Source organism: Crocodylus porosus, unplaced genomic scaffold (genome assembly GCF_001723895.1).
Source record: "Crocodylus porosus isolate Cpor-Errol unplaced genomic scaffold, CroPor_comp1, whole genome shotgun sequence".
NCBI classification, from domain to species: domain Eukaryota; kingdom Metazoa; phylum Chordata; order Crocodylia; family Crocodylidae; genus Crocodylus; species Crocodylus porosus.
This window is the reverse complement of record NW_017728925.1, coordinates 1,568,107-1,582,888: the sequence shown is the minus strand read 5'-3', so window position 1 is coordinate 1,582,888 and position 14,782 is coordinate 1,568,107. Positions and strand designations below refer to the sequence as shown.

The following is a 14,782-nucleotide window of genomic DNA, read 5'->3' as shown; positions in this document are numbered from 1 at the left end:
GAGTCACGTTCCTTTTGGGCGTCCTATTCATCCCAGCATTGCTAGTCTTGTGGTAGCTTCCAATGGTTACCTCGGCATGCACTGAAAGTTGTGAAATGTATAACATATACAAACAGCATTTGTAGTGAAGAGGATCTCTGGGACGATCTCCTTGCTAATTCTGCTGCTTAGGTAATAGCAATGCTCCTAGCTGGCCATATTCAACCACCTTTTGAACTTGCCTCCTCCTGTGCTCTTTGTTTGTGTTGTATGTGTTTCCAGGTTACATTCTGGAAATGGCCATCGGTTCAAAGTATTTCACCTATGCCTTTCTGGTAGCCGTGGTTGTATTCTCCTCCATTGCCCTCATTCTCAGCTTGGTGAGAATCAGCAATGTTTTCTTGCCGCCCAAGAATAAGGTGAGTGCTGGGACCCCCCAAATACACAACTCAGAGGTTAGTCACCTTAGATGGATGGTTGGAAATGTTGCTATTTACTAAAAACTTTTAAGAAGTTCGTACAGTTTAATAGCAAACAAGGCTGCATCATTTTAGGACTGACCGACTTCCCAATCTCCCTGAATGCCAAATAGAAAGCAAAACACAAATGGAATCCACCCATGTATGAATGCATACAAGTGAGAGAGCTGGAGAGAGACTATAGAGACTGCTGCTTATCCCCCTGGTCGATACTGTCTCGTTGGCTCGTAGGCCAGGGTTCTGCAGTTGTACCTCACCCAGCCTAAGGAGGCAGGACTCTGTGCATGATTGATTAGGGTTTGTAAGTGCTACATAATGCAAATAGCAGTAACAATAACAGTCATGGTGATGATAATCATACTAGAGACTGAGACTACTGCTGTTGTTGCTGCTGTTATAACAAAGCTCCAAGTCAGCATTGCAGGCCCTTTGTGCAAAGCACTGTTCGGGCTTCTAATAAAGATCACCTTAGTGCCAGATAGGAATAAAATAATATAACTTTGTCTCTTATACAAACTAATGACTGGTGTGGCTACCTCCACAATGCTCAGTCCCCAGTATGTTTCTGCAAGAACTCTTATACCGGGGCACAATTGGTAGAATTGAAGAAGTTAGCACTGTGGACTTGGTCCTCTCTACAACCATCCAAATGAGGTCAGTGGATCTGGCTGGGTGTAAGCTTGTGTGTTGTTAATTTGGCTACATGTCAAAAACAGGCATTCTGTGGAAGACCACTGTCATTCATTGCAGAGCTTGTCTCATCTTCTGCTTGTTCGTACAACAGAGCAACAGCTCAGATCTTTTCTGAGAGCACTTGACAGATAGCTGGCTGGTTAGGTTTTCTTAACTCTTTTGTTTTCAGCAACTACATTATATAAACATGCATCTAGGCTGGGATTTTCTAAGGGAGTTAGCTATCCCCAACCCCTTTGACTTTCAGTGATATAGGAAGAAAATAAGAAGGTAGGCTAGGCCTGGAAATGTAAGTAGGAGATAAAAATAAAATAATATTTGGCAAAGCTATGTGAAGCAAAAATAAGTGCAAAAACAGGATAGAAAGTCCCAAGACTGAAAATAGGGAACTGATACAAGAGATCTCTGACAAACAAGCATGACCAAAATTCCTGAAAACTTTGCAACAGAAAACTGATATGGAGTTTGGAAAGCAACATGTTTTACTTAAAATGAAATTGAAAAATGTACTAACTGCTGATGTTTTAAACTTCGTTTTGCAGAGCTATTTTTTGGTAAACTTGATTCAGACTATTGTTAAGGTGATATCATATATTAGGGGATTTAATAGGTAAGTCAAGTGGCTTATGTAATGAGAACAGAGTAGTATGATAAGGGTGGCTTTTTGAGATTGAGGTCCTTAATTTATAATGCATCCTGACATTTGGTCAGTCCACTTTCAGCACTTCCTGATTATGCTTTGTTTAAGTGATACATGGCTTTTACAATTTTTTATTCCTTTATTTTACCACAACTATATTCTTTATAGCAGTTAGATGTTTCAGGATCCTCCACATAAAAAGTCGTTTTTTGAGACCAATTTGGATGTTGAACTCAGTAAAATAACAGTCATGTAAAAAATTTTAAAAAGAGAAAATAATCCGTTTGGCAACAGAGAGCATATCCCCTGATTCCTAGCCAGAGAGTCTCTTAGGCTGGTCTGGTAGTCCGTCTTCAAGTGTGCAGCACTGAGCTGGAACAAACCTGGTAGGACCTCTGGAGCTCATGCTCACTATTGAGCTTTCTTCTCTAGGAATATGAGACCTGTGGTTAGAAATAGTTCCTTTTTATTCAGTTTGTTTTTCATCAGAAACATTCAGGCATCTGTTCCTGTTTCAGATCAACAAAGGGCTTTACTGGTAAAAATTCCTCCAAAAGCTGGGTCTCAAAACAGAATTCAGTTACACCCCATAATCTATAACTGGAAATCTCCTGTAACATGTAGGTGTGACTTGCTCTGCAAACCAATTGCCTACAAGCCATTTTTCTCACCTGGACCATGTTTTTAAAGAGAATTTCTGAGGACTAATACCTCCGCTGGCCTTGACCCCACAGTAAACAGCCACACTGAAATCCAAACTGCTCATTAGCTTATCTATCATGTGAGGTGCCAGAAGTCCAGTTTTCAAAACCAGTTATCCCAGTTTTTGGATGCTTGCACTCCAATCACAATCTCTACTTGAAACCGGTTACGTGGTTCAGATTTGGACTCCTTGTTTCATAGATTTTTTATGGAATATTGTTATGTTTGAGCCAGTGTCAGTTACCCCTTTACATTTCACAGATCACATTCAATAGCTAAACTCCTATTCATCTTGTTCATGTGCCCAGGTCCAAACAAAAACTGTGGGGCCCATCTATGTGCTACCAAACTTTGCCCCTTCAGCCTTGTGTCCCCATCTGCCCAAGCTGGGAGAAGTCTTTGACAGAACTTTTGGTGCGGCCATAGTGAGAGTCATGTGTTCCTAAGGAGAAGACACTTATGGCTGGAGTTTGCTGTCAGGATGCATGGGCATATTTCTTCAATAAGGACCAAAGAGAGTGAATTTCCTTGAGCCTCTCAAGGTATCTGCTCCAGAATGGGGCTGAAATACACAGGAAGGGTTAGGGAGGGGCAACCTGACAGCATGGCTTCATGTGTTCTGGGGACTGAAGTCATCAGTGGAGGCAGTGAAAATATATTGACTCCAATGTACATGTACATCAGCTGAGGTCACCCCTTTAAGGGACTTTCCGGTTGAATATTTCACCTTCCACAGCAGCATAGCTTAGATATCTGATTGGGATAAGGAGCAGGAACACTGGATGTCTGAGCTACTTCTACCTTTTGCTGACCTATTCATCCTGAGTCAGGAGAGTGAAAGGGTGCTGTCTCTGCTTTGCCTCCCTCACTTCTTACAACTTGGTTGTCCTTTACAGTATGGGATGGTGTTTGATGCAGGCTCCTCCCACACCTCTCTGTTCATCTACCAGTGGGAGTCGGACAAAGAGAACAACACTGGAGTGGTCAGCCAGACATTATCCTGTGATGTGGAGGGTCAGTATTCCTGTCCTGGCTGTGGGGGAAGGGCATGCGCTCAGTGCTGCTCTGAGCTTTCTGGTGGAGCAGGGCTCACTGGGTGGTGGAAATACTGGGCAAAGTCAGATCCCGTCACCAGGCTCCATAATCACAGGGGACACTGCCACACACATGAAGCTGAGCAGAGAGTTGGGTCCTGTGTACACAGGCCATAATACTTGTTCCACACCTCTTACCTGGATCCATTCAGAAGAAGAGGGACCATAGGACCCACGTCTACTAACATTCAGTTACTGTGAGTAGAGTAGAAGCCCAAAGTAGCCCACAATATCCAAAGAGATTTTCAAACCTCTGATAGGAGGGACATGTAGCAGAGCAGATAAGGCACCTTCCTATGCCTCAAGAGATACGAGTTGCACTGAAGGCTATCTCCAGTCCACCCAGCTGAAGATAATTACCTAGCCCTGTGGGCTGGGGAATCAGAAGCAGTGAGATGTGATGTTAGGCCTTGTTTGTTGGAGGCTACAGAAATTGGACTAGTGTTATCTTAACCATTTAAGCCAGATAGGCCACCTAGGCTTGAATTGGACCCTTGAGCTTACAATGGCAGAACCCACCACCAGAGGCAAAGCATAGTTGGAGAACCCCCTTGGAATACAAGTGCTATCAGCTACCAGGTCTATGTTGATGGTTGTGGTCCCAGTGGGTGTTCAACTCTCTCTCCTCATGTGCTCTGGCTGAGCAGGGGAGAGGAAACCTGCTACTGTCTATGAGGCAAGGATCCCTGTCTCCCAGATTTGCTCCTCACTGGGAATGAAGATCTGGCTCCCCAGAAGCCTTTCCTCACACTGTGCATTGCAGCAAGATGTGCAGAGGAACCCTGCCAGCAATCCTAGAGGGAACTGAAAGGGTGAGAGGGTGGCATTTTTCCCCTACTATTGTCATAATGAAACTGTGTAACCTAGCTGCAGTTGCAGGGATGTTTAATGACAACCCCATTTCCTAGAGGGAAGTGATGTCTGATGACAAATGTCTGTCAAGTGGCCAAGAGATGCACAGTGCTGCTTGGGGCAGGGACCCAAGGTCCCTGGCTTTGTGATTCCCAGTTGCAGGTAGGTGGCTCATAGGTTCTTTGTCAGCTCACCTGTTGCGAACCTTATCCCACATGCTCTTTTGCGGGGTGAAACACTCTTATCCCTGCTTTCTTCTGGGCCCATTTTTTTCTCACAAACTTTATGAACAAATGGCAACAGTGGGCACCAAGGGAAGCAGAAGCTTGTGCTGAACTGTGACCCATCTGCCCATCTCTGTGCAACGAGCCATATGCTTGTGAGTTTTGACTGCAGATATAGGTAGTGTGCTGGCATCAGTGGAAAGCTACCAGTGGAACTATGTCTTCACAGCACAGCATAAACACTTCTGAGCTTCCTACTGGCAGAGAAGGAGCACGGGTAGTTTGTAATAGAAATGAAGTAATTGCTTTATTGAAGCTGCTGGCCGCAGGTGGGCCTGGGGAGCTTTCTGGTTGTCTAGCTCTCAGACTAATGTCAATGCTGCCTCATGTCAACCTCCTGCATGGCCTTATGTTTTGGCTTTGAATAAATAATCAGTAAAGTGACTGCTCACTGCATTAGACCCTCAGGCCACATGGTTCACTTGACTGCTTCCATCTAACGTGATCATGCTCCAGGGAGGTGAGGTAAGGAGGTGAGTCAGAGGATTGCTAAAAGATTCATGAGCGGGTGACCTATCTCACTGCTAAGATGTGACAGGCTTATCTCCCTAAATCTTCCTCTGCCATTTCCTTTCCTCAGTCTCCCTCGTGTATCCAATACTAACTGTGTTCCAGGACCTGGTATATCAAGCTACGCCAACGATCCTCCAAAAGCTGGTGAGTCCCTAAGGAAATGTCTGGATGAAGCCATGAAGATCATTCCTGCTGAAAGGCAGAGTGAGGTACCAGCTTACCTTGGAGCTACAGCAGGCATGAGGCTACTGAGGTATTAACACTGGGCCCCAGAGACAAAGAAATGCCTTTCATGCTACAAACGGTATGTTATAGAAGGACTAAGGCCAGAGTGCTTTGCTCATATGCTGACCTAAGCAAGTTACCAGAGTTGCAATAGATCTCAGCACACTGGGTGCCTGATGGAGGCTGAACGGTTCTGAAAATCTCATCCGCCATTGAACATATTATGCCCTCGAACATTTGACCCCAGCTGTAGCTTGACAAGGGAACCCATAAAAGTTATCTAAATCTGTGTACATAGGTTTACTTAGATTCACCTCCTCTAGGAACTGCTGCTGGGCAATTTGACTTGTAGGGTTTCCAGATCTGGACAGAGGGGCGGCTGGAGTTGAGAGGGAGAAATATGGAAAACTGCTCAGTTCCCACAGTGTGGGATGTTAACTGCAGAAACACGATGCTCGTGAAACTGCACAAAGCAGAACACCTTGCGTTTCTTAGGAGCTACTGACCGACTCTCTGGCATGTGAGAATCTTTCCTTCTGTACCTTCTTCTTCTCAGGCAGAAGAACAAATTAGTTGCAGATCAAGTTTTGAATGAAGTTGCTACGACCATGCAACAGTACCCTGTGAATTTCCGAGGGGCTCGAATCATTACAGGAGAAGAAGAGGGAGCCTATGGCTGGATCACTGTCAACTACCTGTTGGACTCCTTCATCAAGGTGGGCCTTTGGAGTGAGGGAAAATCCTGCCTCTTTTTTGCTATTGTTAAGTTTGATTTCTTAAATCTCTAAGTTAATTTAGTTCTTATAAAAGGTTCTGGATGGATGGTCTTCAAAAATGGCCAGCCTTTATCCTTTTCCCACTCTTCCTATAGTATTCATCTTAGACATCAGATCGTAATGGTTTGCAGACTCGTTTCAATCCTGGTATGTATTTTGACTAGTGACCTAAGAACGGCCTCCTTCTTATCCCGATAGAGTCCCAGCCCCCAACACAGCCAGTTTGCTTTATTGTAGTGCAATGTAACGTCACCATCAGAAGATGCTACTGGTTTAGAAAAAGCCCATGATCAGTCGATCCACTGACACTCAATGACACCAATCAGCCAAGAAACAGTATCATGTGATATAGACATAAACAGAGATATCATTAAAGATAAACAGGAAGGGAAATACTACATTTTGCTATTAAGTAAGAGGAAATTAAGGCACTCTTATGGGCAAAACTACATACACCAGATCAGATTCTGTTTCAAAACCTTCTCAGAGAGTTATTTCAGAGCCTTTTAGAGTCTTATTTTAGCCTTTGCCAGGAAGTTAACCCTTCCTGCTCTTCTCCATTTGATTTAATTCACTTGGCTGTACCCAGGTTCTTTTACAGCCTCATCGCTGAAGAATCTGAACAGCTTGCAGTCATGCATTAAGTAACATGACTAACATCTATGATATGTAGTTTGTTCTTTCTCTCATCCTTGCCCTTGTGTGAGCAAGTTTGTTTTCTTTCAGTGAGGTATTTGGTTGTGTTTGCATAAATTATGGATGCCCTATGTTCGGTGTGCCTCTGCCAGAGAAAATAAGTCAAAGGAGTGTGCATTACTTCTGAAAGGCTGGGGTTTGTTGGGGTTTTTAGTTCCTGTAGCAGTTTATTACATGGTTCTGGACTGGTCCCTCAGAAAGGGGCTGCTGCTTCCTTCCCCCACAAGAGTAGCTGAAGACTGAAGTTGTCTCACCATGGGTTTCACATGTCGTCCTGGCAGTACTCACCCAAACAACGTGACTGGATCCACCCACAGTCAGCCAAGATCCTGGGTGCTCTGGACCTTGGAGGAGCATCAGCCCAAATCAGCTTTATCCCCAGTGGCTCAATTACTGACGCAACAAAAGCCTCCAAGTTCAGCCTCTACGGATTTAGCTACACCATCTACACACACAGCTACCTCTGCTATGGGCAGAATGAGGCTCAGAAGCAGGTGGTGCAGAAACTAATCAAGGTGAGGGGGATATTGTTGTGGTGGATTCAACTCTGGTTCTAATCGTAGGGTTGAATTTTTGCTACATGGAAGTGAGAGAACAAGGAGGTTTTAAGGAGAGGCATCAGAAGTTTCTGAATGGGTGCAGCAGGCTCCACTGGGTATGAGGAATGGGATCTTGTAGAAACCAGACCTTGTGATGAGTATCAGGAAGAGGAGAGGAGCAGGGCCTTGAATCGGGGGAAGAGAAGAATACTGGCAGTGTCATGCTTAAGACAGGAACCAGGAGGTAGAAGAGGAGGGATTGAACTAGTGCTAAGCAGTACAAGGAGAAGACAGTCTCCCTAACCAGGGCTTCATATACTTGGGAGATCTTGAGCTAAGGCAGAGGGTGGGGGAGATTCAACCCAGGGCATTGAGGCTACAGGGATTTGAGCAATCCCTACCATTCAGCTGCCTGCTTTCTAAGGACTTAGTGAGGCCTACGCCCAGAGGACTTGCATGCAAAACCTCCTCCCCATATGTGAGTGAGGAGAAGCTGCTGGCAGCAGTGGCCTGCTTGGTCCCGGTTGACTGGCAGGTCCCTCTAGCCCTAAGTAGCAGCTGGCTCCTCTCCTGCATATCATAGAGTGCATGCAGGGCAGTGATTCACATTAGGATAGTGTATTAGGGAGAGAGAAGGGCTGTGCATGTGCAGACACATCTAAGCCTGATTAAGCTAAAGTGAAGTACTGATGACAGGACAGTTCCATGATAAGAAAAGGCCAAACTTGCCCAGTAAGGGGCAGCAGCTAGACCAGCAGCCTGCCAACCGTACTGGTTCCCAGTTTGTCCAGCTTCTATTGGCTGTGACGTCCTGTTGGAATTAATGAGAACAGGGGGTGGGAATGAGGTTTCACCCTGTGAATCACATGATTTTACCTTTCCTAGGATACAAGTGCCAAGAATGCCAGCCACCCCTGCTACCCAAAAGGCTATGAGACAACCATTTCAACAGCTTCCTTCCATGTTAGTCCTTGCACAGCTGCCCATGAGTCATTTCCACCCGAAGTCCCATGGAACGTGACACTGTTTGGCACAGGCAGTGCCACAGAGTGCCTCAGGCTTGTCAGGCAGATCTTCAATTTCTCTGCATGTGGCCAGGGTCAAACCTGTGGCTTCAATGGCATCTACCAGCCTCCAGTCAATGGGCAGTTCTTTGTAAGTTGAATCCTTTCCCCTCTCCTAGCCAGGCTCTAAACCGTGTTCTGCTCAGGGTGACCCACTGTGCCTCTTACAAGGACCAGGTATGCCTCCCTCCCTCCTCCCACCCTTTGTCTTGCAGCGGGGAGAGGCATGAGCTAAGACCAGAGTGCAGGCATGGTTGACCCAGATTAGTCCTTTCATTTCCAAACAGCAGTGTGCTTGTGATACCAGAGTGAAGTGTAGGAATATAAGGCTGGCTGCTGCCTCAGAACAAAAAGGGAGCAGCTCCCTCTTTGTCAAAACAGAGAACTGAACATTTGCAGCAAAGCAAACTCAGAAGGCTGGTGTCGGCGCATGTCGGAAAATGGGGAGAGACGTTTCACCATGGAAATGTTCGATTATTTGTCAACATCCTCACCCCCCAATTAGATTTGCTGCTGAAAATAAACTGTTTTGTCCTCATTGGTGCAACCCAGTTGAATCACAGTCCACTCCACTTAAGTGCATAGCTGCAAGGGTGACAAAAACTGGTGCTTACCTGGGATATGTGCCTTCCCAGACTTAATGTAAGCAGTGCCCATTAAACACATAGCACTGCTAGTGCTGTGTTATGAGCAGCCTTCAGATGCCTAGAGCCTCTCATCCTTAAGGATGCCAATAGTAAATGTCAGGGTTGTTATTAGGAGCCCTGAAAATGATGGGACATGTCAGGGTTGCTGTCCCCTACTTTTGCTTCTAACCCCAGCCCTTTGACAGCTGCTTCCCTTCAGTGTTTCTGGCACTTATTGTTCTTTGGTTAAACTTGATGGGACAGACGAAGAGGCTGAAAGATGTGACTCACTTAACCAACGTTTGTTATAATACAAACAACAGGTGAAGAATTGGGGCTGGCATTGTATTATGCAGTTAAGTAGTTAGTCTATGCACTGATCTGCTGTACACGTAAGCGGAGTGCACTCTGTTTCCTTTTGTCTCAGTTCAATATTATGTGTCCTCCTGAGCTTTCCCAGTGGCTCCTGTCAGCTGCTGTTTGGATGCATCATGTCCCACTTTCCTGAATGAGCTGTCTCACCAGGCCGCATGTCCCATGATGCATAGTGGTGCCTCTTTTTGCTTGGTAATGGCTCTGCACCTAGGAATCGCATGAGTTAGGCTGCCCTCCCCACAGAAGGTCTGCAAATGGAAGGTCCCATGAGGTCCACTGCAAGTGTCTGAATCAACGTTTCTGGTGTTTGGCTGTTGAACAGAGGCTTTTCGATGTTTTCTCTGAAAACTACCTTTTAGTGAAAAAAATTATTTAACTGGAAAGTACATTTTCTATTAAAGCAGTATGAATGGAAGATTTTCACCAGACCTAACCTTTGTTCTTTGAAAGCATCTCCCCTTCTCCACAAGAAGGATCCTACTTGGCATTTACAGAGAGTATATATGGCAAAGCACTTGTGCTCCATGCCGCATGCTCCCCCTTGGAATAGGGGAATGGAGAGGGGACACGCAGTCCATGAGATCACGTATGGGATCAGTAGAACCCATAGGACCCAGCTCCAAGGCCAGTACTTTGTCCACTCAACCCCGCTTGTACCCTGCCAACCTGCAATGTCAACTCAGCGCTGGCGCTTGCGGTGATGTCAGTCTTAACTGACTGAGGCTTATGCCAACTGGCATGGAGGCTGCCACTTGCCCTACCTGATTCTGCTGTCTGTGTCTATATAACTGCCCAGTGCAGAGTGCTCAGGCTCCCTGTGACCTTTTAAATGTCTTGCTTTTCAGGCATTCTCTGCCTTTTACTACACCTTCAGCTTCCTCAACCTGACCAGCGGGCAGTCCCTGGCCACTGTCAACAATACCATCCAGGAGTTCTGTGCAAGAAACTGGACATATGTACGTGCCCTGGGATGGGATACATGACACAGCTGGACACGTAGGGGTGGCTCCTCCTGCCAGGGGGCCTTTTGTGGAGAAACCCTTGTAAAGCAAAGGGTTCCAGGATGGTGGTGCAGGGGGTCCTCACAGTGCCAGGCAGGCTGGGACTACTTGAACTGATGCTGTAAGTAGTAGACCCAAAGACAGTGCCAGATGGTGTGTGACCTCTGCTCTGTGCTGCCACTAAGGGGACACAGGGCACCATCATTTGTGATCACATCTCTCCCCCTGCTCATGTTGTAAACTACTAATACTGGAGGGGGGGAAGCTGCCCCTAACTGACCTGAGGGGTGCATAAAAATACCTGCCTAGTCCATAAGCAAGCAGGTACCTCTGTAGCTTGGAAACAGCAAAGTTATCCCTTCCACCACACAACAGGGAGTTCCCTGAGTACACATAGGCTGCTTTCTTGTTGAAAGCTTGGAGATAAATTCTTGCATTGCTGGAAATAACCTCCACCTTTTTCTCACCTGTTGTTTTTTTTCCTAATCCCAGCTGTTATCGAGTTACCCCAAAGAGAAAGAAAACTGGCTGCGGGATTACTGTGGTAATGCCAACTACATTCTTGTGCTCTTGCTGGATGCCTATAAATTCAATGAAAACAACTGGAAAAATATTATGTTCCAGATGAAGGTAAGGAAAGAATCCGAGGACAAAGTTTGGGTTGACAGACCTGCTTGAAGAAAGAGTCATCTGCTTTATAGTGTCACCAGCTGCAACAGGGCATGACCCCACTGCAATTGGAGGTGTGACTGCAGCACCGGTGGACAATAGGCCTGTGCAGAGCGGCTAGTATTTTCTTCGGATTCGGCTGATTTGGGGGGCAGTGATTCGATTTGGTGATTCAGATCACTGTCCTGATTCGATTTGGCCAAATCTGATTCGGAGATTTGGCAGCTGAATCTCCGAATCAGCCAGGCCAGGCCCATCCCCCGTCCCTCACCCAGCCCTGCAATGGCTGCCCTGCCTGCCCCAGCTCCCGGCACATGGGGCAAAAAAAGCTTCGGCCCAGCAGCTGCTGCCAGGTGGGGGGCGATCCCTGCTGCTCCATGCTGTGTGGTGGGCTCTGCACGAGCCCCCAAACCTCCCCCCCACGCTCCCCCAGCCCCCTCATGGCTGCCCCACACGGGCCAGCTGCAGCCCTTTAAGAAAAAAAACCCTGAAGAAACCCAGGGACTCATTGCTCCTGCCGGCGAGCAGCAAGCCCCCAAAGCCCGGAGGCTGCACCAGGAGCAGTGATGCCCTGTGCTTTTCTTCACTTTTTTTTTTCTTAAAGGGCCAGAGCCCCAGCAGGCAGGGCAGCCCTGGGGGGGCCAGGGCAGCGGGGGGGGCAGGTCAAGGGGGATCGTGCAGAGCCCCCCATACAGCATGGGGCAGTGGGGATCGCCCCCCACCCAGCAGCACCCATTGAGCACTGGGGCTTTTTTTTAAAGTACAGAGCTGGGGTAGGCAGGGGCAGCCATGGGGAGTCTGGGGGAGCAGCCGGGGGTTGGGACGGCTGGCAGGGGTCCCACCATGGTCCCCTCCCCCAGCCCCCCACCCTGCCCCTAGTACTTACCAGCTTGGAGTGGTTGCAGCTCCATGCTGCAGCCACCGGGGACTGCCCGAATCATCAAAGCTCTCCGATTCTTTGCTGAAGATTCGGAGAACTTTGAATTGATCCAGACCTTTAAATTGGTCCCGATTCAATTCAGATTCAGAGATTTGGCTACTGAATCGAGCCAAATCTTCTCCAAATTGAATCACCACCCAAAGCTTTGTACAGCCCTAGTGGGCAAACCCAAGGTAGCACAACCCTAGCTAGGATGGCTAACAATGTGGTGAAGACATAGCTGCATGGAATTTAGCAGGATGAGCCTGCGTACTTATTCAGGCAGCTAGCCCATGCTGAAGTCTGTGCTGCTGTTTGTTCACTGCAATTACCCATGCTAGCTAAGTAAAACCAAGTTCAAATGTATTGACACATGCTTTGATCACATCTCCTGATGCACTGTAGACATACCCTGGGAGTCCGCTTGGCTGATGGATCTCTCACGTGTAAGGTAAGGGGTATAATGTGCCACACATTCACTTTCATTCTTACTAATGACAAGAGAAAGACTCTGAACTGCTCTGTCCACAGTGGCCTGTGAGAGAATTGGGAGCCAAGGATAGTGAAAGGATTTTACTACCATAGTCTGGGTTCTGGTGCAGTGCAGAAAAGATATGGAGGTATGGCAGCACTTTCTTCCTTGTGCACCTTTCAGTCTCACACTTCCCATTTTTTAGGCCTAGGTGCATTGAACAGGTTATTAGCTATAAGGTCATCTCTCCATGAGAGCGGAGGACACTAGTTGCTCTCCACTTGGTGGCACTGTTAGAGCCAACATCAATGCTGGGATGTTCTTTTCCTGGGCAGGCTGCGAACACAGACATCGGCTGGACCCTAGGCTACATGCTGAACCTCACCAACATGATCCCTGCAGAGACCATGGAACAGGTGAAAGGACACAGTCAGGACACCTGGATTGCTGCCATCTTCTTCATCATCCTAACTCTGGCAATTTGCTTCGTTGCCATGGCCATTTCCTTCTGTTCATAGGAGCCATTTAGCAGGAAAGTACAGCGAAAACTCCAGCACCTCAGACTGTGTCAGTTAATCAGAGACCTGAATCAATTAATAGGAAGTTTGAGGACCGCTGATCACTAACCAATAGGACCCTCAAGCACGGACAACTTGCAGGTTTCAACACTAAAGTGAATGAGCCTCACCTCAGCCACAGCATGCAAAGCGTGAGCCTCTACCTTGAGCCAACAAACCATGGACACGTGTTTTAAGGGTGTTTAGGCACCGTACACATGGAGAGATCTTTCAGAAGCATTGATGTTCTTAATTCTCAGCAATTGCACCAGGGCTGAATTGTCTGAGTGCTTCTGAAAGTCCAGTCAGAAGTCTGCCAGCCCCCTGAGGCACCAAAATAACTTTGGTTCTGCAACCAATAGCTGACTCCCAAGTGTTCTGTGTCAGATAACCACTAAGGGGAGCCAAAGCCTCTACACTCTCCTACAGTCGGTTATATTCCAGTACTGTCCTTGAAGAGGGCCTCTGGCTGCAGATCAATGGTTCTCAACCTTTTTAGAGTCAAGCACCCTCCATAACTTTTGCAAATTTGGTAGCACCCCAACTGAGAAACACCACTGTGTTACCTCAGTTTATCTCTGTGGTTCTCAACCGGGGTGCTGCTGCCACCACTGCCAGGTGGATGTGCCACGTGCCCCACTAGATCGAGAAGGACTGCAGCAAGACCTGCCTGCTTTAGGTTTATCAGACAATCGTAATGCAGATGGGAGTACCCACCACAGTCCTTTCTAATCTGGCTGTGCACAAAGCATGCAGGGCAGGTCCATCTGGCTGCCACAACAGTGGGATCCATGCTGTAGCACCCCTGAAGGTGTCCTGTGGCTCCCCAATTGAGAACCATTGCTCTAGGTACTTATTTGTACCCCTTTTACCCCACATGGAAGGACTCTGGGCTGTCAGGACGAGAGATGACTTCAGGGGTGGATCCAGGGAGGGTGCAGTGATGCACCCTAATCATCTCCCTAATCCCTGTTAATCTCTCTCCATTCCCAGGCATTAACAACCCTCTCTCCATTTTAATGGTCTTGATGTTTATCTCATCAAGCTATCCTTTGTTCTGTAATTTTGCTTGCTCTTAGCTATTCCTGGTAAATGTCTCTCTTCTGTTTTACAGCCCTGCACGCTGTTTTTAGCTCTAGCTAAAAACCTTAACTCAGGTATGATAATATTAATTTAGGTATAGAAATGATTGACAGTGAAGTATTGGAGGTATTGTCAAGACACTCAAGAAAACCAGATTTTGTTTTATGACTCTGAATAAATAAGTTATATTTTACTATGATGCACATTCCAAGAATTATATTTGTTTTTGTTTTGATCTTAAACTGAATAATACAATGCTAAACCTTGGCCATATTGGTACAGCTTTCTCTTCCACCAGACAAAAATATGTGTAGTTGTATGTGATGATGTGCCAGGGTATCTGCACCCCGCTTTTCAAAATCCTATACCTGCTCATGGGTGACTCCAACAGCCCATCCTTGAAGGAGCACCTGGCTGTGTATAATCTTATTAATGCCTTGTTCCCTCTTAAAATAATTTATGAGAGTTATCACAGTCCCATGCTGCGCTCCACCAGGACTAACAGGCAGAGCAAAAATGCCTTAAGGGCCTCCAGGAGGGAAAG

The 14,782-nt window shown here is 46.8% G+C and overlaps 1 protein-coding gene across 1 annotated transcript; it reads left to right on the top strand.

Annotated features, from left to right (window-relative positions):
- Nucleotides 1–265: 265 nt before the first annotated feature.
- LOC109313797 (ectonucleoside triphosphate diphosphohydrolase 8-like) lies at nucleotides 266–14,417 on the top strand. Its single transcript, XM_019540515.1, has 9 exons — nucleotides 266–398; nucleotides 3,390–3,507; nucleotides 5,339–5,489; nucleotides 6,018–6,177; nucleotides 7,215–7,448; nucleotides 8,358–8,627; nucleotides 10,383–10,493; nucleotides 11,031–11,168; nucleotides 12,934–14,417. The coding sequence occupies exons 1-9, from the start codon at nucleotides 276–278 to the stop codon at nucleotides 13,114–13,116; spliced, it is 1,488 nt and encodes a 495-aa protein (XP_019396060.1). The 5' UTR covers nucleotides 266–275; the 3' UTR covers nucleotides 13,117–14,417.
- Nucleotides 14,418–14,782: the final 365 nt, after the last annotated feature.